This window comes from Lathyrus oleraceus, chromosome 7 (assembly GCF_024323335.1).
Source record: "Lathyrus oleraceus cultivar Zhongwan6 chromosome 7, CAAS_Psat_ZW6_1.0, whole genome shotgun sequence".
Taxonomy (NCBI): domain Eukaryota; kingdom Viridiplantae; phylum Streptophyta; class Magnoliopsida; order Fabales; family Fabaceae; genus Lathyrus; species Lathyrus oleraceus.
The window spans coordinates 520,503,820-520,528,302 of record NC_066585.1 but is presented as its reverse complement, the minus strand read 5'-3'; the positions used below and the strand labels follow the sequence as shown (position 1 = coordinate 520,528,302).

At 38.9% G+C, this 24,483-nt stretch overlaps 1 protein-coding gene across 1 annotated transcript in view; it reads left to right on the top strand.

Moving 5' to 3' along the window:
• The first annotated feature begins 1,041 nt into the window (after positions 1-1,041).
• Positions 1,042-24,483, top strand: part of LOC127104708 (uncharacterized) — an 89,242-nt gene continuing 65,800 nt past the window's right edge. Inside the window, exon 1 of the mRNA XM_051041877.1 lies at positions 1,042-2,700. Coding sequence (XP_050897834.1) covers positions 1,042-2,700 — 1,659 coding nt within the window. The remainder of the gene's footprint in view (positions 2,701-24,483) is intronic.

The window sequence follows — 24,483 nt, the reverse complement described above, 5'->3', positions numbered from 1 at the left end:
TGGCAGAGATGTAAATGATATGTGTTTGGTTCCAGACGTAAGGATGCCAGCAAAATTTAAACTACCAGAATTTGAAAAGTACAAAGGAAGTTCTTGTCCACAGACCCATTTGGTTATGTACGTGCGAAAGATGTCAATGTACACCAACGACCAAAGGATGCTCATTCATTGTTTTTAAGACAGCCTTACCGGTGCAGCTTTACGCTGGTATATGGGATTAGACAGTTCTCAGATCAAGACTTTCAACAATTTAGGCGAGGCCTTTATCAAACATTACAAATACAACCTTGATAATGTGCCAGACCGAGATCAGTTGAGGTCCATGCAACAAAGAGAAAAGGAGACATTCCGTGAATACGCGCAAAGGTGGCGCGAAATTGCAGCACAGGTTGTTCCACCTATGGAAGAAAAGGAGATGACGAAAGTGTTCTTAAAGACTCTTGATACTTTTTATTACGAGAGGATGATTGCAAGCGCTCCTACAAACTTTACTGACATGGTAAACATGGGAGTCCGTTTAGAGGAAGCAGTTCGAGAAGGGCGTCTAGTCAGAGAAGGAAGTTCATCTTCAAGCGAGGCAAAGAGGTACGGCGGTTTTATGAAAAAGAAGGAACAAGAAACTAATGCTGTGTCCTATAATCATCCAAGAAGGATCAATTATCCTTACCATCCGCTCCAGTTCAAGTCCAATACCCTCAGCAGCGTACCAACCGCTTCCAACAGAATACTCAGTATCAGCAACAACATCAACCTCAACAACATCAACATCAGTTACAACAACGTCCACCACAGCAACAAAGAAGAACCAATTTTGATCCAATTCCGATGTCATATGCAGAATTGTATCCAGCTTTGATCACTAAAAACCTTGTGCAACCACAACCACGACCTCCTGTACCAGAAGTGCTACCTTGGTGGTACAAGCCAGAGGTATCTTGTCCCTTTCATCAGAATGCTCCAGGTCATGACTTAGACAACTGTTTTGATTTAAAGTTGGAAGTACAAAAGTTGACAAGAGCAGGTATCCTGACCTTCAAGAGCATGGGTCCCAATGTGAAGGACAATCCAATGCCAAGTCATGGTCCTTCATCAGTGAACAATATAGAAGTTTGTCTCAATGAACAACGTGTTACGAAGATAGAGGAGATTCGACAGTCTTTGGTTGAAATTCATTTTGTTTTATGTGCTCATGGTCTATTCCAACATGACCACCAGATCTGTGGTACATGTTCAGTCAATTCAAGAGGTTGTAGAAAGATTCAAGATGATTTGCAAGGCGTCCTTGATCAGGGTTTGATTCAGATTTCTAGACAAGTGAGTTCTCCAGAATCACAAGAACAAGAGGTGAATGTCATCATTCCTTGCTTCAACATTCCAGAGAAAGTAGAGATAACTTATCATCCGAGGGAGCCAGTGGTGATTTGCCCTCCGGGCCCAATGCCTTACACTTCAGATAAAGCGGTCCCCTACCGCTATGCAGCAACTATTATTGAGAACGGTAAAGAGGTCGAGATTAAAACCTTAGCCTCAGTTACCAATATCGCAGCAAATAGCCGAATGACGCGCAGTGGCCGCGTGTTCGCTCCGCCGGTTATCCCAAGTAGAAATGTTGAGAAAGATCCAGTAGTCGTGGTACCAGTGACAAGAGAAGCAGAAGGGAAAACAAGCAATTCAACCCTTGATAAAGAAACAGATGAACTACTTAGAATTATCAAGCTCAGTGACTACAAAGTGGTAGATCAGTTGCTACAGACACCGTCAAAAATCTCGATTCTGTCCTTATTATTGAATTCAGCTGTCCACAGAGAAGCACTACTGAAGGTGCTTGATCAAGCCTTTGTAGAACAGGATATAACAGCAGAGCAGTTCAACAATGTTGTAGGCAGCATCACTTCGTGCAATGGCTTAGGCTTTTATGATGAAGAACTGCCAGAAGAAGGAAAGAATCACAACTTCGCTCTCCATATCTCAACCAATTGTCAAGGGGATTCTTTGTCTAATATCCTAATTGACACCGGTTCATCTCTGAATGTCATGCCCAAGTCTACCTTGGTGAAGCTAAAGTACAAAGGGGGGCAAATGCGGCACAGTGGAATTATTGTGAAAGCGTTCGGTGGATCAAGAAAATCAGTCATTGGAGAAGTTGATTTGCCTATTGGTATTGGACCACATGTATTCCAGATCACTTTCCAGGTTATGGATATAGTGCCAGCTTATAGCTGTCTGCTCGGACGCCCATGGATTCATGAGGCGGGTGCCATTACATCCACGTTACACCAGAAGTTAAAAATTTTCAAGAATGGGCAAATAGTGACGGTTAATGGGGAGCAGGCTATGCTGATTAGCCACCTTTCATCGTTTAGTGTGATAGAAGCAGACGAAACGGCTGTTCAAACTCCATTTCAGGCCCTGACCATCGATGATTACAAGAAAAGTGAAGGTTCAATCGCGTCATTCAAAGACGCCCAGCAGATTGTCAAGACAGGTCCTACAGAAATGTGGGGCAAGGTGATAGAGTTGCCAGAAAACGTTAACCATGCAGGATTAGGCTTTGTTGATGGAAAACAAGTGCAGACTTCAGTGGTGCGACCTTTCAAAGATATCTTTCACAGCGGTGGGTTTATCAACATGGTAGCAGTTGAGGAGGATACTTTTGAGGGAAAGACAGAAGACGAAGGCCCCAGATTTGTGACACCAGGAGTAGTTATGAAGAACTGGACCGCAGTTGACATCCCACATTGTGTCCACATATCAAAGTAATTAAGCTTTTCAGTTTTCAAAAATCTTCCGCTTTAGCCCAAAGCGCGAAGCATTAATTTTGTAAAATGGGCACTTTTGTCAAAAACGTACTATCCATGAAAAAGATCTTTTGTGTTCCTATACACTTGTGTCCTTTTATCTTTTCAGCTTTTTCGGAAAATGGTAACACAAAAAAAAAAACCTTAAAAAGAACACATTTTTGCATGTCATGGTCAGTCCTCTAAAAACAATTGTTTGTACAGGTTACTTAAACCCGTTGAACACAATGACATCATGCCCTCTCCCAACTTTGAACATTCTGTATTCGAAGCTGAAGAGGAAGAGTGGGATGAGATTCCAGAAGAGGTCGCCCGCCAGCTTGAAAATGAAGAAGACACTATTCAGCCATACAAGGAGCCTTTGGAAACAGTCAACTTGGGTTCGGAAGAAAATGTGAAAGAAGTCAAAATTGGAGCATTGTTATCCCCACAGGTCAAGGAGCAATTGATCAGCCTGTTGAAAGAGTATGTAGATGTGTTTGCTTGGTCTTATCAAGATATGCCTGGTCTCGACACTGACATCGTAGAGCACAAGCTACCTTTGAAGCCAGAATGTCCACCGGTCAAACAGAAATTAAGAAGAACACATCCAGATATGGCCGTCAAAATTAAAGAAGAAGTTCTGAAGCAAATAGATGCTGGTTTTCTTGCCACTTCAGTGTATCCAGAGTGGATAGCAAATATTGTGCCAGTTCCTAAGAAGGACGGGAAGGTACGAATGTGTGTCGACTATCGTGACTTAAATAGAGCAAGCCCAAAGGATGATTTCCCCCTGCCTCACATTGACATGTTGGTAGACAATACATCAAAGTTTGACATATTCTCCTTCATGGACGGATTCTCCGGGTATAACCAGATCAAAATGGCTCCCGAAGACATGGAAAAAACTACCTTCATAACACCATGGGGAACATTCTGTTATCAAGTAATGCCGTTTGGGTTGAAGAACGCAGGTGCTACTTACCAGCGAGCCATGGCAACGCTCTTTCACGACATGATGCACAAAGAGATTGAGGTTTATGTGGATGACATGATCGCGAAGTCTCGTTCAGAAGAAGGTCACTTAGTAGATCTATTGAAGTTTTTTCAATGATTGAGGAAGTTCCGTCTTTGCCTCAATCCGAACAAATGCACATTTGGCGTCAGGTCAGGTAAACTCTTGGGCTTCATTGTCAGCCAAAAAGGCATTGAAGTTGATCCAGATAAAGTAAAAGCTATCCAAGAGATGCCCGCACCAAAACCAAAGGCAAGTGAGAGGTTTTCTAGGACGATTGAATTACATATCCCGGTTTATTTCTCACATGACTGCCACTTGTGAACCTATCTTCAAATTGCTGAGAAAGAGTCAGAATTGTGTTTGGACAGAGGATTGTCAGAAAGCATTTGACAGTATCAAAGAGTACCTCATGGAGCCTCCTATCTTGTTACCACCTGTTGCTGGAAGACCGTTGGTTATGTATTTGACAGTGCTTGAGAATTCTATGGGCTGTATTCTGGGTCAACAAGACGAAACTGGAAAGAAAGAGCATGCCATTTACTACTTAAGCAAGAAATTTACTGACTGTGAATCACGATACTCCTTACTCGAGAAGACATGTTGTGCATTGGCTTGGGCTGCTAAGAGATTAAGGCAGTATATGTTAAGTCACACCACTTGGTTGATATCCAAAATGGATCCAATCAAGTACATTTTTGAGAAGCCTGCACTCACTGGTAAGATTGCAAGATGGCAGATGCTGTTATCAGAATACGACATTGAGTATCATACCCAGAAAGCTATCAAGAGCAGTGTGTTGGCTGAGTACCTTGCTCACCAACCCGTTGAAGATCACGATGATAATGAGGATGAGTTTCCTGATGAAGATGTCATGTTCCTAAAATCCAGAGATTGTAAAGAGCCACTTCCTGAAGAAGGACCTGAACCAGATTCTCAATGGGGTTTAGTATTTGATGGAGCTTCCAACGTTTATGGACATGGAGTAGGTGCAGTCATTATCACTCCAGAAGGTTCTCATATTCCTTTCACGGCAAGAATTTGCTTTGAATGTACAAACAACATTGCTGAATATGAAGCCTGTATCATGGGTCTTGAAGAAGCCATTGACCTCCGCATCAAAAATCTTACTGTTTATGGTGACTCAGCGTTAGTTATCAATCAGATCAAAGGAGAATGGGAAACACGCCACCCTGGCTTGATCCCATACAAAGACTATGCAAGAAGATTGTTGACTTTCTTCACCAAGGTTGAATTGCATCACATTCCTCGGGATGAGAATCATATGGCGGATGCTCTAGCTACGTTGTCTTCAATGTATCAAGTGGGTTTTCCAAACGAAGTACCCAGAATTGTGATCAAGCGACTTGATAGACCATCACATGTGTTTACAGCTGAGGCCAGTTTCGATGATAAACCATGGTACCACGATATCAAGCATTTCCTTCAGACTCAGGAGTATCCTCTTGGAGGAACAGAAAAAGATAAAAAGACTTTGAGAAGATTGTCAGGCAGTTTCTTCCTTAATCAGAATGTGCTCTATAAGAGGAATTATGACATGGTCTTACTCAGATGTGTTGACAAAAAGGAAGCAGAAATGTTGATGAAGGAAGTTCACGAAGGGTCCTTTGGTACTCATGCAAATGGCCACTCTATGTCAAGAAAGATGTTGAGAGCTGGTTACTACTGGTTGACCATGGAATCAGATTGCTACAAATTTGTAAAGAAGTGTCACAAATGTCAGATCTACGCTGATAAGGTTCATGTACCACCAACCTTTTTGAATGTGATTTCTGCTCCTTGGCCATTCTCAATGTGGGGCATTGACATGATCGGTATGATTGAACCCAAAGCTTCCAACGGACACCGTTTCATTCTCATGGCAATTGATTACTTCACCAAATGGGTGGAAGCAGCTTCGTATGCAAAGGTGACAAAGCAAGTGGTGGTCAGATTCATCAAAAATAATCTCATTTTCCGATATGGCATTCCAAACAAGATCATCACTGACAATGGCTCCAATCTGAACAACAAAATGATGGATGAATTATGTGAAAGTTTCAAGATCGAGCATCACAACTCTTCTCCTTACCGTCCCAAGATGAATGGGGTAGTTGAAGCTGCAAATAAGAATATCAAGAAGATCATTCAAAAGATGGTTGTTACCTACAAAGATTGGCATGAAATGCTGCCTTTTGCACTACACGGATATAGAACATCAGTCCGTACTTCAACTGGGGAAACCCCATTTTCACTTGTATACGGTATGGAAGCTGTGTTACTGATAGAGGTTGAAATTCCATCAATGAGGATACTAATGGAAACTCAGTTGTCAGAGGCTGAATGGTGTCAAAGCAGATACGATCAGTTGAATTTGATTGAAGAAAAAAGAATGACTGCCTTGTGCCATGGACAGTTATATCAAAAGAGAATGAAGCAGGCATTTGATAGGAAGGTTAAGCCGAGAGAATTCAAAGAGGGTGACCTTGTACTCAAGAAGATGATACTATTTCACAATGATTCTAGGGGAAAGTGGACTCCTAACTATGAAGGACCCTATGTTGTCAAGAAAGCCTTCTCAGGCGGTGCTTTAATTCTTACAAACATGGATGGTGAAGAGCTTCCACGTCCCGTGAATATAGATGCAGTCAAGAAATACTTCGCCTAAAAAATGAAAAGAACAGCTCGCTAAGTTGAAAACCCGAAAGGGCGGCTTAGGCAAAAATGAGCGTCTCGGTGGACTGAAAACCTGAAAGGGCGGTCCAGGCAAAAATTAGAGACATAAAAAACAAAGAAAATATTATCCCGGTAGATTGAAAACCCGAAAGGGCAATCTAGGCAAAAGTTAGGGATTTCAGGGAAGTAACTGCATAACAGAGACAAGATCATTGAAGTATCAGAATATTTTCAACAGTTCTCCAACTTTCTTAAGGCTGCAATACAGGTTTCAAAAGTGGAAGAGAGAATGATGTCATTGTAGTTCAACGTACCCTTTTTCCACGAAATTACCATTTTCCAATTTGTAAAGATATATGGAATCATGTTGTTGGCTGATTACCATCCTATCAAATCAATTTGAGCCTTTCTATATTTCTTGGCACTCTTAATTTTCATTTCAATTTACGAAAGTTCTTTTACTTTGACAGATATGTTTTGAAACAAAAGTTTGAATTAAAAACAGTTTTTGAAAACTATAAAGATTATTTACTTGATTTGTGGACATCAATAAAAGGATTGAGACATGCGGTCCCAGTAATTCTAAAATCATGTGATTCCAACTAGACATGTTCATGTTACTATCCTCATATGTATATGATGAAAAGATCTCCACAGGTGTCTTGGCAGTAATATTTCTCCAGCAGAGGTTGTGATTCTGGATATCCCCAGTTTTGCTTCCTAGTTTTCCTCAAGAGATCATGCAAGAAATATTTCAAGAATATTGTTCCCTTCACTTGGAGCATGAAGACTCCCCGGTTAATTGATCATGAAGACTTTGATCCAGGTTTTAAGTTACAGATTTGGCCTATGGGATTACTACAGGTATTTCCCCAGTAATTTATTAAGGAGGGATCAGCAATGTCCCCAGCAGAGGATGAGAAGGAAGCTTTGATTTCCCCGAGCAGGAGTAATACAGAGGTCTCCATCCCTCAGCGAGTGAAGAAAGTTGATATTCAGAAACTACAGGGAATCTCCTGTTGTTCTCTGTCCATTCAATAGAAGGATATGTCTCCTCCTTAGTAATGTTTTGTAGTAAAGAAGAGTGTGTTGCATTTTAAGCAAATTCAAGAATTACAGGATTCCTCCTGAATTCTCATTTACATTCAAAGGTCAGACATCACTGTTCCCCGGAAGAGTCTCCTAGAGGAAAGATCTCGTAACCAGATATCAGACACCATAATCCCCTGCAGAGTCTTCAGATACAGAAAGTCTCCATGATAATTAAAGCAAAAAAATCAAGGATGGATTTCCCCTATATTCTTATTCCCTGGAAAGATGCCACCTATCCCCAGCGAACTTTATCCCCAGCGGAGTCTTCCAGAAGAATGATCCCTTCTGCATTATCAACAAATTCAAGAATTGCAGGACTTCTCTTACAATATCATCTTATTTCCAGAGGATAACACCTTGTATCCCCAGCGGAGTCCTCAGAAAGGTCCAATCCTCATATACCTCATGAATTCAAAAAACCACAGGGAATCTCCTGTATTTTTGAAGTAGAAGGCATCTCCATTCTTCTACAGAAACCTCAGCAGAGACGAACTTTTCATAAGAAGCCTGATTGTTATGCTCAAATACAACTCCCCAGCAAGTCTTTGTACTACTCCTCAGCGAATCTCAGTACAAATCTCCAACAAGTTCCTGTATAACTCCTCAGCGAATCCTTGTGCAACTGTTAACATTTCCAGTTATTCCTAGTTTTGTCTGTCTATCATGCATTCATTACTAAATATTCATACATATCTGTGACATATCATGCTTGCATTCATATGCACCCTTTTGCTTTTTTATGTCGTGGGTTGGGTCAATCTCTCCATGTAGAGTATCCCCATAAGCAGCAAAATACCTTTTATTAATCTTGTTCCCCACAGAGATCTATGCCTCGTGGATGATGGTTGTTTCAGTTGTAAATCCTGATGAGTTCATTCCTCTTCAGTTGAAGTCTTGTTTGACCGATTCATTCTAGTTCTATCCTAGTTTGAACTTCGTATCTCCAGATAATATTCAGAAATTGCCAGTAAAAGAAGGCAACAATATAGTCTTTGTGACTCTCATTCAGTAAAACAGACATGACAGATATTGTGTCCAAGTCCTTTATACCTTCATCTTTGAGTTGGTACCCGTTACAAACTTGAGTTACCTACATCCATGAGTGGTAACCTTTGTTATCCCTCAGATAAATTAATTACTATCTCCATCTATGAGTTGATAACATCCTCACAGAAAGTTCCATGGTTCTACCTGCAACTTTGAGCTGGTAGCGTGCTTTCGTCTTTGAGTTTAGCACAGATTCCTTTTGATTCCACCTTCGTCTTTGAGTTGGTGAAGTACCTGCAACTTTGAGCTGGTAATATGCATTCATCTTTGAGTTCGCACATTTTTTTCTGTGATTCCATCTTCGTCTTCGAGTTGATGGAGTACCTTCATCTATGAGTAGGGTATGTTTGATCCTTGTTGAACTGATAGTGTGCTTTCATCTTTGAGTCTGCACAGATAACTTCTGATTCCATATTCGTCTTTGAGTTGATGGAGTACCTTCATCTATGAGTTAGGTACATTTTGTCCTTCCACCGTCATCTTTGAGTCGGTAATGATAAACATCTCCAGGAGAATATGTTCTAAATTCTTTTAAACACCTTTGTCAATGAATCGGTGGTTGCCTTCAACTTTGAGTCGGCATTTCTCTGTCTACCTCATCAATGAGTTGGTAGTGTGCATTCAACTGTAAGTCTGCACAATGATCCTTAGATCTGATTCTTCATCTACACCATCATCAATGAGTTGGAATTTGATTTCCCTAGCAGTGTTATTATCAATCTTTTGAAGCTTGCCTTCAACTTTGAGTTGGCATGTCCTGTTTACCTCATCAATGAGTGGGTAGTGAGCTGTCAACCATGAGTTAACGCAGTTCGATTCTTATTATGCCCTTGTTATACCTTCATCCTTGAGTTGGTATTCATCTTTTCTGTTACCTCCATCTTTGAGTTGGTAATGTACTGTCACATCAGTACTCTTGTTATATTGATCTTTTCCCACTTTCATCTATGAGATAGTGATGTATCGTCAGCATTGAGTCGATATCTCTTTTCCTCCTATTTTCCATCTATGAATAGGTAGTGAATCTTCCCCAGCTGAGTATTCTCAGTGTTTACCTTCATGCATTGAGTCGGTGTATGTCCTTCCCCAGTAGAGTTTGCACTCCTGTGTCTCTGTGTCTGTCTGTCTTTTGCATCATGCATACATGCATTTGCGGTCAAATTTTGTGGCGTTTGTCATATTTAATTACCTTACGCCATTCGATAGCCTCCGGCTATCTGGCCTAAGTTAATTAAATAGGGGCATCTGTCGCACCCCAAAATTTGACTTTGGCTTTGTTGACCACATCTTGATTAATCTCGTTGTCTCGTATTCATCTCAATTTCTTAAACTTCGCGTGACAACTAGTTTGATTAGGTTTTGTGTGTTTTCGTTGCTTACCGTGTTGTATTTCGTTGTTTTAGCAAAACCTGGCCGATATCGTTGCCTCGTATTTATCTCGCTTATCTCTTTTGTGCGTGGCATCGCTTCGATTAGGTTTTGTGCGTTTTTATCTATTTAATTGTTTGTTTGTCGATATTTTGACTGTATTTCGAATATATTAGAGTTTTCGTATTGTCCGATTATTTGTGATTGTGTTTGTCAGCGTTTTCGTGATGTCGTGTTGATTTTATTATTGCCTAGGGTTGTTTATTTAATTACGTGTTGTGCCGTGTGATTTAATCGAGTCTGTTTGAGTCGTGTTGTTGATTTTACTGGTTTACCGGTTTACTGGTTTATTAGTTTTATCAATTTGTCTGTTTTGCTGTGCAAATTGTCATCATTTTTATCGCGTTCGTGTCGCTCGATTTTATCGTATTTTAATCGTGTGCCGTTTAATATTATTTGTGCTTAATATTAATTGTGTTTAGTTAATTAGTTTATTTAATTAGGATTAATATTATATTAGTTTATTATTATTATTATTATATAATATATAAATTATATTATTAATTTATGTTAGATATTTTTTTAGGTTTCCTATTGTTTAAGTAATCTAAATATATATTATTAATTTATGTTAGATATTTTTTTAGGTTTTCTATTGTTTAAGTAATCTAAATATATATTATTAATTTATGTTAGATATTTTTTAGGTTTCCTATTGTTTAAGTAATCTAAATATATATTATTAATTTATGTTAGATATTTTTTAGGTTTCCTATTGTTTAAGTAATCTAAATATATATATATATAGATGTTGTTAGTAAGAAAAGAAGTGGTGGATCAGTAAGAAAAAACGTATGGTGAGAGAAACAGAGAATTGAAAAGAAATATTTTTCCAAAAGCATTACCGTATTTCACTTGTTCTTCATTTTCGGTAACCCAAAATCGTCCCGATTATTCACCGAAACACAAAACCGATTTCATATCTTTGAAGTTCGTTGAGTCCAGATCACAAATATCCAAGGTTCATTTCATTCCGGCGTCGTTTCACCGATCAAAAGCGACGTTGAAGTCAGGTACTCACGAAGGCAGCCAGTGTAACACCCTTCTAAAATACCCCAATAATTAATTAAAACAACAAAATATGAATCAGAGTAGATATGCAATTTCAGGGTGTCACACTTGACACTTCACACCTTTCACCAAAATAACTTGTCATGCTCATTTATTCATCAAAATAAAACATTGCATAATTCGCAGCGGATAGAAATCTAACAACATGCAAACCATGTAACACATTACATGTAAAATCGTTCAACAACCAAAAATGAAAACAAAGTAAAACATCCCGTCCCGATGTTACATATACCAGAGCATGGCCCACTAAGGAACTACACTAGACTCCAAGCACTAGCTTCTACTCAATCACTGCTCGTTACCTGAAACATAGTTGTAAGGGTGAGTTCCTCAATCGATATAATAAGCATTATAAAATATCATGTAATGTTAAGTAAATTAACACATTCATCACCCTAATCATATCACACATTCAGCAACGGCAACATCAACTCATAATCATACTTAACACCAACACAAAACACACGTATAATATTGGAATACATCCATTCATATTATACGCCATACATACATTATGAAATGAGACTCCATGCATGCGGTACCGACTATTCGTGAACACATAGTTCAACCTCACCGATCAAACCCAGATACGGCTACCAAGCTCACTAGTCCCACTCATTTGAGACCTAGTGACTCACTCACTAATTCCTCACCATGGGAATTAGCTACCACCATAAAGGCTATGCTATGCACGCTAAATCACCTAGCATGCAAACATCAACGACAATCCACAATGGACATATGCTCACACTCTAAGCCATAAACAGTCCATCCACAATTGCATACATATAGATATATTCACAGCATTATGCATACCATCATACATCATCAGCATATTTATCACAGAATCCTATCATGTCATGCCAAATAATAAATCACAGTATTAGCACACTCTACTAATACCTATACTGCTCAAAACCACGGGAAATGATCCCTACTATATCATACATGCAATATATCATTCACCAATATAGGCCAATCATCAAATATGTACACATAATTCCATTCCAAAACGTACACAATATTTAAATATCAATTTTTCACTTTTCAAACAGTGTTAACCTGTTAACGCATTTGGTTAACCTGTTAACGCAAGACAGAGTACAATTTTTACAGTATTTCAACAGTGTTAACCGGTTAACGCCCTGGGTTAACCCGTTAACGCAAGACAGAATACAAATTTAACAGTTTTTCAACAGTGTTAACCGGTTAACGCCCTGGGTTAACCCGTTAACGCAAGACAGAATACAATTTTAACAGTTTTTCAACAGTGTTAACCGGTTAACACCCTGGGTTAACCGGTTAACGCAAAACAGAAAGCTGTTTCTGCGCTAACAACAAACAGAATGCAGAATTACCCGCATTTTTCGCCGTTGGAGGACTTCCGGACCTCTGATTTCGATTCCGTAAAAAGCTATACGTCTAGGAAATTACGACTCACCCAAATATAGATTCATTCACAGTTTTAACATAATTTATTCATCACAATTTCTAACCTTATTACATCTAATTCCTACGAATTTTCTTCAATTATAAACCCATATCTCATTCATCCATAAGTTTACAATTTGCAGCATTCATCATCCTAATTAGAGTCAATTCAATGGCTTATTACTACCCATTACATGTTAACCCATAATGCCCATTAAACGACGATAAACCCCCCTTACCTGAGTTAATCCGGCAAATCCTTTAACTTCAAGCTTTTCCCTTCTTCAACCCTTTTTCTCTTGCTCTTCCTTTTTGCCCTTTTTCCACTTTTTAGTCGCTTCTCTGTTTTCACGTGAAAAACCCTTTTTACTAAATGGGACTCTTTACTGATTCCAAAAATCGTTCCAATTCCAACTTTATTATTCCAATAATAATAATCCAATAATATTCCAATTATTTAATTAAATTAATAAATATACTAATAATAATATATATGAATGGTTTATCTTTTATTTTGAAAAATAATACCCTCTCATTCATATTGTCATCATAATATACTATTAAACTTAAATTAAATAATTATCATTTTTTTATCGGGGTGTTACAACTCTCCCCCACTAAAAGAGTTTTCGTCCTCGAAAACATACCTCAAGCGAATAACTCTGGATAAGACTCCTTCATTTGACTCTCAAGTTCCCAAGTCACATTGCCACCTGCTGGTCCTCCCCAAGCTACCTTTATCAAAGCAATCTCTTTACCCCGCAACTGCTTCAACTCTCGATCCTCGATCCTCATAGGTGATGTTTCAACAGTCAGGTTATCTCTCACCTGTACATCATCTACTTGGACCACATGCGACGGATCAGGAATGTACCTCCTCAACTGAGACACATGAAAAACCTCATGCAAATTCGCAAGTGACGGCGGTAAAGCGACACGATAGGCTACCTCCCCTATCCTCTCCAAAATCTGATAAGGACCAATAAATCGAGGTGTCAACTTCTTCGACTTCAAAGCTCGACCAACCCCAGTTATCGGAGTAACACGAAGAAACACATGATCTCCCTCTTGAAACTCAAGTGACTTCCTCCTCTTGTCGTGATAACTCTTCTGACGACTCTGAGCAATCCTCATCTTCTCCTGAATCATCTTAATCTTTTCCGTAGTTTGTTGAACAATCTCCGGTCCAACCACAGCACTCTCACCGGACTCATACCAACATAAAGGTGTCCGACATCTCCTACCATACAAAGCTTCAAACGGTGCCATACCAATGCTCGAATGAAAACTATTGTTGTAGGTAAACTCAATCAAAGGTAAATAACAATCCCAAGCACCTCCCTTTTCCAAACACAAGCCCTCAAAAGATCCTCTAGTGACTGAATCGTCCTCTCAGTCTGACCATCAGTCTGCGGATGATATGCAGAACTCAATCTCAGCTTAGTTCCCAAAGCCCTCTGCAAACCTTCCCAGAACTTCGATGTAAATCTAGGATCTCTGTCCGAAACAATACTCGACGGAATACCATGCAAACTTACAATTTTCTCAATATACAACTCAACTAATCTCTCTAACGGATAATCCATTCTGATCGGAATGAAATGAGCCGATTTTGTCAATCTGTCAACAATCACCCAAATAGCTTCAAAATTCTTAATTGTCCTCGGTAAACCAGAAACAAAATCCATACTGATACTATCCCACTTCCACTCTGGAATAGCCAACGGTTGCATTAGCCCAGACGGCTTCTGATGCTCAATCTTTGACTTCTGACAAGTCAAACAAGAATAAACAAAACTCGCAATTTCTCTTTTCATTCCCGACCACCAAAATAACTTTTTCAAATCATGATACATCTTCGTAGCCCCAGGATGAATACTCAGGCCACTACGATGTCCTTCCTCAAGAATACTCTTCTTAAGTTCGGTAACATCCGGAATACACACCCGATTACCAAATTTCAAAACACCATTCTCATCAACTCTGAATTCACCACCTTGACCTTGATTCACTAGAGTCAACTTATCAACCAAAAGCACATCGGATTTCTGACCCTCTCTAATCTCATCCAGAATAATACTCGTTAACTTCAACATTCCCAATTTAACACTATTGTGAGTACTCTCACGCACCAAACTCAAGTCTCTAAACTGCTCAATTAAATCCAATTCCTTAACCATTAACATAGACATATGCAATGATTTCCGACTCAATGCATCAGCCACTACGTTTGCTTTACCCGGATGGTAATTCAAACCAAAGTCATAATCCTTCAGAAACTCTAACCATCTCCTCTGTCTCATATTCAGCTCTTTCTGATCAAACAAATACTTTAAACTTTTATGGTCACTGAAAACCTCAGATCTTGACCCGTACAAGTAATGCCTCCATAACTTCAGAACAAATACCACAGCTGCCAACTCTAAATCGTGTGTCGGATAGTTCCTCTCATGAACCTTCAGTTGTCTCGAAGCATAAGCTACAACCTGCTTATTCTGCATCAAAACACCACCCAAACCCAACAATGAAGCATCACAGTAAACCTCAAATGGTTCCGACGGACTTGGTAATATCAGAATAGGAGCAATAGTTAACCTTCTCTTTAACTCTTGGAAACCTTCTTCACATTTTGAGTCCCAAACAAACGCTTGCCCCTTTCTAGTCAACATCGTCAATGGTAACGCTAACTTAGAAAATCCATCAATGAATTTCCTATAATAACCTGCAAGTCCAAGAAAACTCCTTATCTCAGAAACTGACTTCGGAGCTTCCCACTTAGATACCGCTTCTATCTTAGAAGGATCAACAACAACACCACCTCTTGAAACCACATGACCAAGAAAACTAACCTCTTCTAACCAAAATTCACACTTGGACAGTTTAGCAAATAACTTCTTTTCTCGTAGAACTCCTAAAACCACTCTCAAATGTTCAGCATGCTCCTCTTGAGATTTCGAATACACCAAAATATCGTCAATAAACACCACAACAAACTTGTCTAGGTACGGATGGAAAATCCTATTCATATACTCCATAAATACCCCAGGCGCATTAGTCACACCAAAAGGCATTACAGAATACTCATAATGTCCATACCTTGTTCTGAAAGCAGTCTTCTGAATATCCTCAGTTTTCACACGTATCTGATGATACCCCGATCTCCAATCTATTTTGCTGAACACACTCGCACCAACCAACTGATCCATCAAATCATCAATCCTCGGCAAAGGATACCGATTCTTGATCGTCACTTTATTCAGTTGCCTGTAGTCCACACACAACCTCATAGTACCTTCTTTCTTCTTAACCAATAACACTGGTGCGCCCCACGGTGACACACTCGGACGAATAAATTTCTTATCCAACAGATCTTCCAGCTGACTCTTCAATTCAGTTAACTCAACAGCAGACATACGGTACGGAGCCATCGATATCGGCCTAGTACCAGGTACCAAATCAATCGAGAACTCAACTTCACGCTCTGGCGGTAATTCATTCACTTCTTCAGGAAACACATCAGGAAAATCACACACCACGGCTAGATCGCAAATCACCAGTTTATCTTTAGCCTCCAAAGTCGCTAACAGCATAAACAACTCTACCCCATCTGCTACTGCCTCATCATAGGGAGTGTAATACTTCGACAACTCTGTGAACTTAGCAGCATACTCAGTAACAGACCGGTTGCCCTGCTTCAATTCTAAGAACTCTATCTCTTTCTTTCCTCTGACATCCTCTGGAAAGTACTTCCTCAGGAATCTCTCTCTGAACACCGCCCAAGTGATCTCAGCACTCCCAGCAGCTTCCAACTCAGTGCGGGCAGCAACCCACCAATCATCTGCTTCCTCTGACAACATATGCGTACCGAACCTGACCTTCTGGTTATCGGCACCCTCAGTCACTCGGAAGATCCTCTCGATCTCCTTCAACCACTTCTGAGCACCATCTGGATCGTATGCTCCCTTGAACATTGGAGGATTGTTCTTCTGGAACTCACTCAGTTGACGAGCAGCTCCCAATCCCACAACATTCGGATTCCCTCCAAGTACTCCAGCTAGCATACCCAGAGCCTCAGCAATCGCAGCATCGTCTCTACCTCTTCCAGCCATCTCTATTCTGAGTTAATCCAACAAGCTAAAGCAATAAGTACTGATAGGGTTACACAACACCTATCACATACAGGGAAACAGAATAATTACGACTCGACTCGACCGACTATGCTCTGATATCACTAATGTAACACCCTTCTAAAATACCCCAATAATTAATTAAAACAACAAAATATGAATCAGAGTAGATATGCAATTTCAGGGTGTCACACTTGACACTTCACACCATTCACCAAAATAACTTGTCATGCTCATTTATTCATCAAAATAAAACATTGCATAATTCGCAGCGGATAGAAATCTAACAACATGCAAACCATGTAACACATTACATGTAAAATCGTTCAACAACCAAAAATGAAAACAAAGTAAAACATCCCGTCCCGATGTTACATATACCAGAGCATGACCCACTAAGGAACTACACTAGACTCCAAGCACTACCTTCTACTCAATCACTGCTCGTTACCTGAAACATAGTTGTAAGGGTGAGTTCCTCAATCGATATAATAAGCATTATAAAATATCATGTAATGTTAAGTAAATTAACACATTCATCACCCTAATCATATCACACATTCAGCAACGGCAACATCAACTCATAATCATACTTAACACCAACACAAAACACACGTATAATATTGGAATACATCCATTCATATTATACGCCATACATACATTATGAAATGAGACTCCATGCATGCGGTACCGACTATTCGTGAACACATAGTTCAACCTCACCGATCAAACCCAGATACGGCTACCAAGCTCACTAGTCCCACTCATTTGAGACCTAGTGACTCACTCACTAATTCCTCACCATGGGAATTAGCTACCACCATAAAGGCTATGCTATGCACGCTAAATCACCTAGCATGCAAACATCAACGGCAATCCACAATGGACATATGCTCACACTCTAAGCCATAAACAGTCCATCCACAATTGCATACATAATAGATATATTCACAGCATTATGCATACCATCATACATCATCAGCATATTTATCACAGAATCCTATCATGTCATGCCAAATAATAAATCACAGTATTAGCACACTCTACTAATACCTATACTGCTCAAAACCACGGGAAATGATCCCTACTATATCATACATGCAATATATCATTCACCAATATAGGCCAATCATCAAATATGTACACATAATTCCATTCCAAAACGTACACAATATTTAAATATCAATTTTTCACTTTTCAAACAGTGTTAACCTGTTAACGCATTTGGTTAACCTGTTAACGCAAGACAGAGTACAATTTTTACAGTATTTCAACAGTGTTAACCGGTTAACGCCCTGGGTTAACCCTTAACGCAAGACAGAATACAAATTTAACAGTTTTTCAACAGTGTTAACCGGTTAACGCCCTGGGTTAACCCGTTAACGCAAGACAGAATACAATTTTAACAGTTTTTCAACAGTGTTAACCGGTTAACACCCTGGGTTAACCGGTTAACGCAAAACAGAAAGCTGTTTCTGCGCTAACAACGAACAGAATGCAGAATTACCCGCATTTTTCGCCGTTGGAGGACTTCCGGACCTCTGATTTCGATTCCGTAAAAAGCTATACGTCTAGGAAATTACGACTCACCCAAATATAGATTCATTCACAGTTTTAACATAATTTATTCATCACAATTTCTAACCTTATTACATCTAATTCCTACGAATTTTCTTCAATTATAAACCCATATCTCATTCATCCATAAGTTTACAATTTGCAGCATTCATCATCCTAATTAGAGTCAATTCAATGGCTTATTACTACCCATTACATGTTAACCCATAATGCCCATTAAACGACGATAAACCCCCTTACCTGAGTTAATCCGGCAAATCCTTTAACTTCAAGCTTTTCCCTTCTTCAACCCTTTTTCTCTTGCTCTTCCTTTTTGCCCTTTTTCCACTTTTTAGTCGCTTCTCTGTTTTCACGTGAAAAACCCTTTTTACTAAATGGGACTCTTTACTGATTCCAAAAATCGTTCCAATTCCAACTTTATTATTCCAATAATAATAATCCAATAATATTCCAATTATTTAATTAAATAATAAATATACTAATAATAATATATATGAATGGTTTATCTTTTATTTTGAAAAATAATACCCTCTCATTCATTTGTCATCATAATATACTATTAAACTTAAATTAAATAATTATCATTTTTTATCGGGGTGTTACAACTCTCCCCCACTAAAAGAGTTTTCGTCCTCGAAAACATACCTCAAGCGAATAACTCTGGATAAGACTCCTTCATGTGACTCTCAAGTTCCCAAGTCACATTGCCACCTGCTGGTCCTCCCCAAGCTACCTTTACCAAAGCAATCTCTTTACCCCGCAACTGCTTCAACTCTCGATCCTCGATCCTCATAGGTGATGTTTCAACAGTCAGGTTATCTCTCACCTGTACATCATCTACTTGGACCACATGCGACGGATCAGGAATGTACCTCCTCAACTGAGACACATGAAAAACCTCATGCAAATTCACAAGTGACGGCGGTAAAGCGACACGATAGGCTACCTCCCCTATCCTCTCCAAAATATGATAAGGACCAATAAATCGAGGTGTCAACTTCTTCGACTTCAAAGCTCGACCAACCCCAGTTATCGGAGTAACACGAAGAAACACATGATCTCCCTCTTGAAACTCAAGTGACTTCCTCCTCTTGTCGTGATAACTCTTCTGACGACTCTGAGCAATCCTCATCTTCTCCTGAATCATCTTAATCTTTTCCGTAGTTTGTTGAACAATCTCCGGTCCAACCACAGCACTCTCACCGGACTCATACCAACATAAAGGTGTCCGACATCTCCTACCATACAAAGCTTCAAACGGTGCCATACCAATGCTCGAATGAAAACTATTGTTGTAGGTAAACTCAATCAAAGGTAAATAACAATCCCAAGCACCTCCCTTTTCCAAAACACAAGCCCTCAAAAGATCCTCTAGTGACTGAATCGTCCTCTCAGTCTGACCATCAGTCTGCGGATGATATGCAGAACTCAATCTCAGCTTAGTTCCCAAAGCCCTCTGCAAACCTTCCCAGAACTTCGATGTAAATCTAGGATCTCTGTCCGAAACAATACTCGACGGAATACCATGCAAACTTACAATTTTCTCAATATACAACTCAATTAATCTCTCTAACGGATAATCCATTCTGATCGGAATGAAATGAGCCGATTTTGTCAATCTGTCAACAATCACCCAAATAGCTTCAAAATTCTTAATTGTCCTCGGTAAACCAGAAACAAAATCCATACTGATACTATCCCACTTCCACTCTGGAATAGCCAACGGTTGCATTAGCCCAGACGGCTTCTGATGCTCAATCTTTGACTTCTGACAAGTCAAACAAGAATAAACAAAACTCGCAATTTCTCTTTTCATTCCCGACCACCAAAATAACTTTTTCAAATCATGATACATCTTCGTAGCCCCAGGATGAATACTCAGGCCACTACGATGTCCTTCCTCAAGAATACTCTTCTTAAGTTCGGTAACATCCGGAATACACACCCGATTACCAAATTTCAAAACACCATTCTCATCAACTCTGAATTCACCACCTTGACCTTGATTCACTAGAGTCAACTTATCAACCAAAAGCACATCGGATTTCTGACCCTCTCTAATCTCATCCAGAATAATACTCGTTAACTTCAACATTCCCAATTTAACACTATTGTGAGTACTCTCACACACCAAACTCAAGTCTCTAAACTGCTCAATTAAATCCAATTCCTTAACCATTAACATAGACATATGCAATGATTTCCGACTCAATGCATCAGCCACTACGTTTGCTTTACCCGGATGGTAATTCAAACCAAAGTCATAATCCTTCAGAAACTCTAACCATCTCCTCTGTCTCATATTCAGCTCTTTCTGATCAAACAAATACTTTAAACTTTTATGGTCACTGAAAACCTCAGATCTTGACCCGTACAAGTAATGCCTCCATAACTTCAGAACAAATACCACAGCTGCCAACTCTAAATCGTGTGTCGGATAGTTCCTCTCATGAACCTTCAGTTGTCTCGAAGCATAAGCTACAACCTGCTTATTCTGCATCAAAACACCACCCAAACCCAACAATGAAGCATCACAGTAAACCTCAAATGGTTCCGACGGACTTGGTAATATCAGAATAGGAGCAGTAGTTAACCTTCTCTTTAACTCTTGGAAACCTTCTTCACATTTTGAGTTCCAAACAAACGCTTGCCCCTTTCTAGTCAACATCGTCAATGGTAACGCCAACTTAGAAAATCCATCAATGAATTTCCTATAATAACCTGCAAGTCCAAGAAACCTCCTTATCTCAGAAACTGACTTCGGAGCTTCCCACTTAGATACCGCTTCTATCTTAGAAGGATCAACAGCAACACCACCTCTTGAAACCACATGACCAAGAAAACTAACCTCTTCTAACCAAAATTCACACTTGGACAGTTTAGCAAATAACTTCTTTTCTCGTAGAACTCCTAAAACCACTCTCAAATGTTCAGCATGCTCCTCTTGAGATTTCGAATACACCAAAATATCGTCAATAAACACCACAACAAACTTGTCTAGGTACGGATGGAAAATCCTATTCATATACTCCATAAATACCCCAGGCGCATTAGTCACACCAAAAGGCATTACAGAATACTCATAATGTCCATACCTTGTTCTGAAAGCAGTCTTCTGAATATCCTCAGTTTTCACACGTATCTGATGATACCCCGATCTCCAATCTATTTTGCTGAACACACTCGCACCAACCAACTGATCCATCAAATCATCAATCCTCGGCAAAGGATACCGATTCTTGATCGTCACTTTATTCAGTTGCCTGTAGTCCACACACAACCTCATAGTACCTTCTTTCTTCTTAACCAATAACACTGGTGCGCCCCACGGTGACACACTCGGACGAATAAATTTCTTATCCAACAGATCTTCCAGCTGACTCTTCAATTCAGTTAACTCAACAGCAGACATACGGTACGGAGCCATCGATATCGGCCTAGTACCAGGTACCAAATCAATCGAGAACTCAACTTCACGCTCTGGCGGTAATTCATTCACTTCTTCAGGAAACACATCAGGAAAATCACACACCACGGCTAGATCGCAAATCACCAGTTTATCTTTAGCCTCCAAAGTCGCTAACAGCATAAACAACTCTACCCCATCATGCTACTGCCTCATCATAGGGAGTGTAATACTTCGACAAATCTGTGAACTTAGCAGCATACTCAGTAACAGACCGGTTGCCCTGCTTCAATTCTAAGAACTCTATCTCTTTCTTTCCTCTGACATCCTCTGGAAAGTACTTCCTCAGGAATCTCTCTCTGAACACCGCCCAAGTGATCTCAGCACTCCCAGCAGCTTCCAACTCAGTGCGGGCAGCAACCCACCAATCATCTGCTTCCTCTGACAACATATGCGTACCGAACCTGACCTTCTGGTTATCGGCACCCTCAGTCACTCGGAAGATCCTCTCGATCTCCTTCAACCACTTCTGAGCACCATCTGGATCGTATGCTCCCTTGAACATTGGAGGATTGTTCTTCTGGAACTCACTCAGTTGACGAGCAGCTCCCAATCCCACAACATTCGGATTCCCTCCAAGTACTCCAGCTAGCATACCCAGAGCCTCAGCAATCGCAGCATCGTCTCTACCTCCATGCATGCGGTACCGACTATTCGTGAACACATAGTTCAACCTCACCGATCAAACCCAGATACGGCTACCAAGCTCACTAGTCCCACTCATTTGAGACCTAGTGACTCACTCACTAATTCCTCACCATGGGAATTAGCTACCACCATAAAGGCTATGCTATGCACGCTAAATCACCTAGCATGCAAACATCAACGACAATCCACAATGGACATATGCTCACACTCTAAGCCATAAACAGTCCATCCACAATTGCATACATAATAGATATATTCACAGCATTATGCATACCATCATACATCATCAACATATTTATCACAGAATCCTATCATGTCGTGCCAAATAATAAATCACAGTATTAGCACACTCTACTAATACCTATACTGCTCAAAACCACGGGAAATGATCCCTACTATATCATACATGCAATATATCATTCACCAATATAGGCCAATCATCAAATATGTACACATAATTCCATTCCAAAACGTACACAATATTTAAATATCAATTTTTCACTTTTCAAACAGTGTTAACCTGTTAACGCATTTGGTTAACCTGTTAACGCAAGACAGAGTACAATTTTTACAGTATTTCAACAGTGTTAACCGGTTAACGCCCTGGGTTAACCCGTTAACGCAAGACAGAATACAAATTTAACAGTTTTTCAACAGTGTTAACCGGTTAACGCCCTGGGTTAACCCGTTAACGCAAGACAGAATACAATTTTAACAGTTTTTCAACAGTGTTAACCGGTTAACACCCTGGGTTAACCGGTTAACGCAAAACAGAAAGCTGTTTCTGCGCTAACAACGAATAGAATGCAGAATTACCCGCATTTTTCGCCGTTGGAGGACTTCCGGACCTCCGATTTCGATTCCGTAAAAAGCTATACGTCCAGGAAATTACGACTCACCCAAATATAAATTCATTCACAGTTTTAACATAATTTATTCATCACAATTTCTAACCTTATTACATCTAATTCCTACGAATTTTCTTCAATTATAAACCCATATCTCATTCATCCATAAGTTTACAATTTGCAGCATTCATCATCCTAATTAGAGTCAATTCAATGGCTTATTACTATCCATTACATGTTAACCTATAATGCCCATTAAACGACGATAAACCCCCCTTACCTGAGTTAATCCGGCAAATCCTTTAACTTCAAGTTTTTCCCTTCTTCAACCCTTTTTCTCTTGCTCTTCCTTTTTGCCCTTTTTCCACTTTTTAGTCGCTTCTCTGTTTTCACGTGAAAAACCCTTTTTACTAAATGGGACTCTTTACTGATTCCAAAAATCGTTCCAATTCCAACTTTATTATTCCAATAATAATAATCCAATAATATTCCAATTATTTAATTAAATTAATAAATATACTAATAATAATATATATGAATGATTTATCTTTTATTTTGAAAAATAATACCCTCTCATTCATATTGTCATCATAATATACTATTAAACTTAAATTAAATAATTATCATTTTTTTATCGGGGTGTTACAGCCAGCACTGCGTCGGTGACGGTTTCCAGCTTTCGGTCGATCATTTGGACGATCAGAAGTTCATCCTCTTCACACAAGGTAATATTCTTCACTTATCTCTGAAATCGGCAAAGTTCCGGCTTGCCGACATGTGTTTAATATATAGTTATCTAAATATATAGTATAGATATATATATATATATAATATATATATTATATATCTATATATATATATATATTAGATATATATTATTTTTGTCTATTATATATCTAAATATATATATATATATAATATTATATATATATATATATATATTATTTGTCTAAATGTACATATATATTATTTTTGTCTACAATATTTTATTGTCTAATAAATCTATAATATAAATATATTATATTAGAGTATATATATATAGCTATATTATATATATATCGATATATATATATATATCTATATATAGGTATATGTATATGATATATATATATATATATATATAGATATATAATATATATATATATTATATATATATATATATATATATATATATTATTACTTGTTTACTAAATATTGTTTATCTTTTATTATTATTTTGCATATATGTTTTATTTAAATGTTAGTTAAATTAATTATTTGTTTAAATGTTTATTTT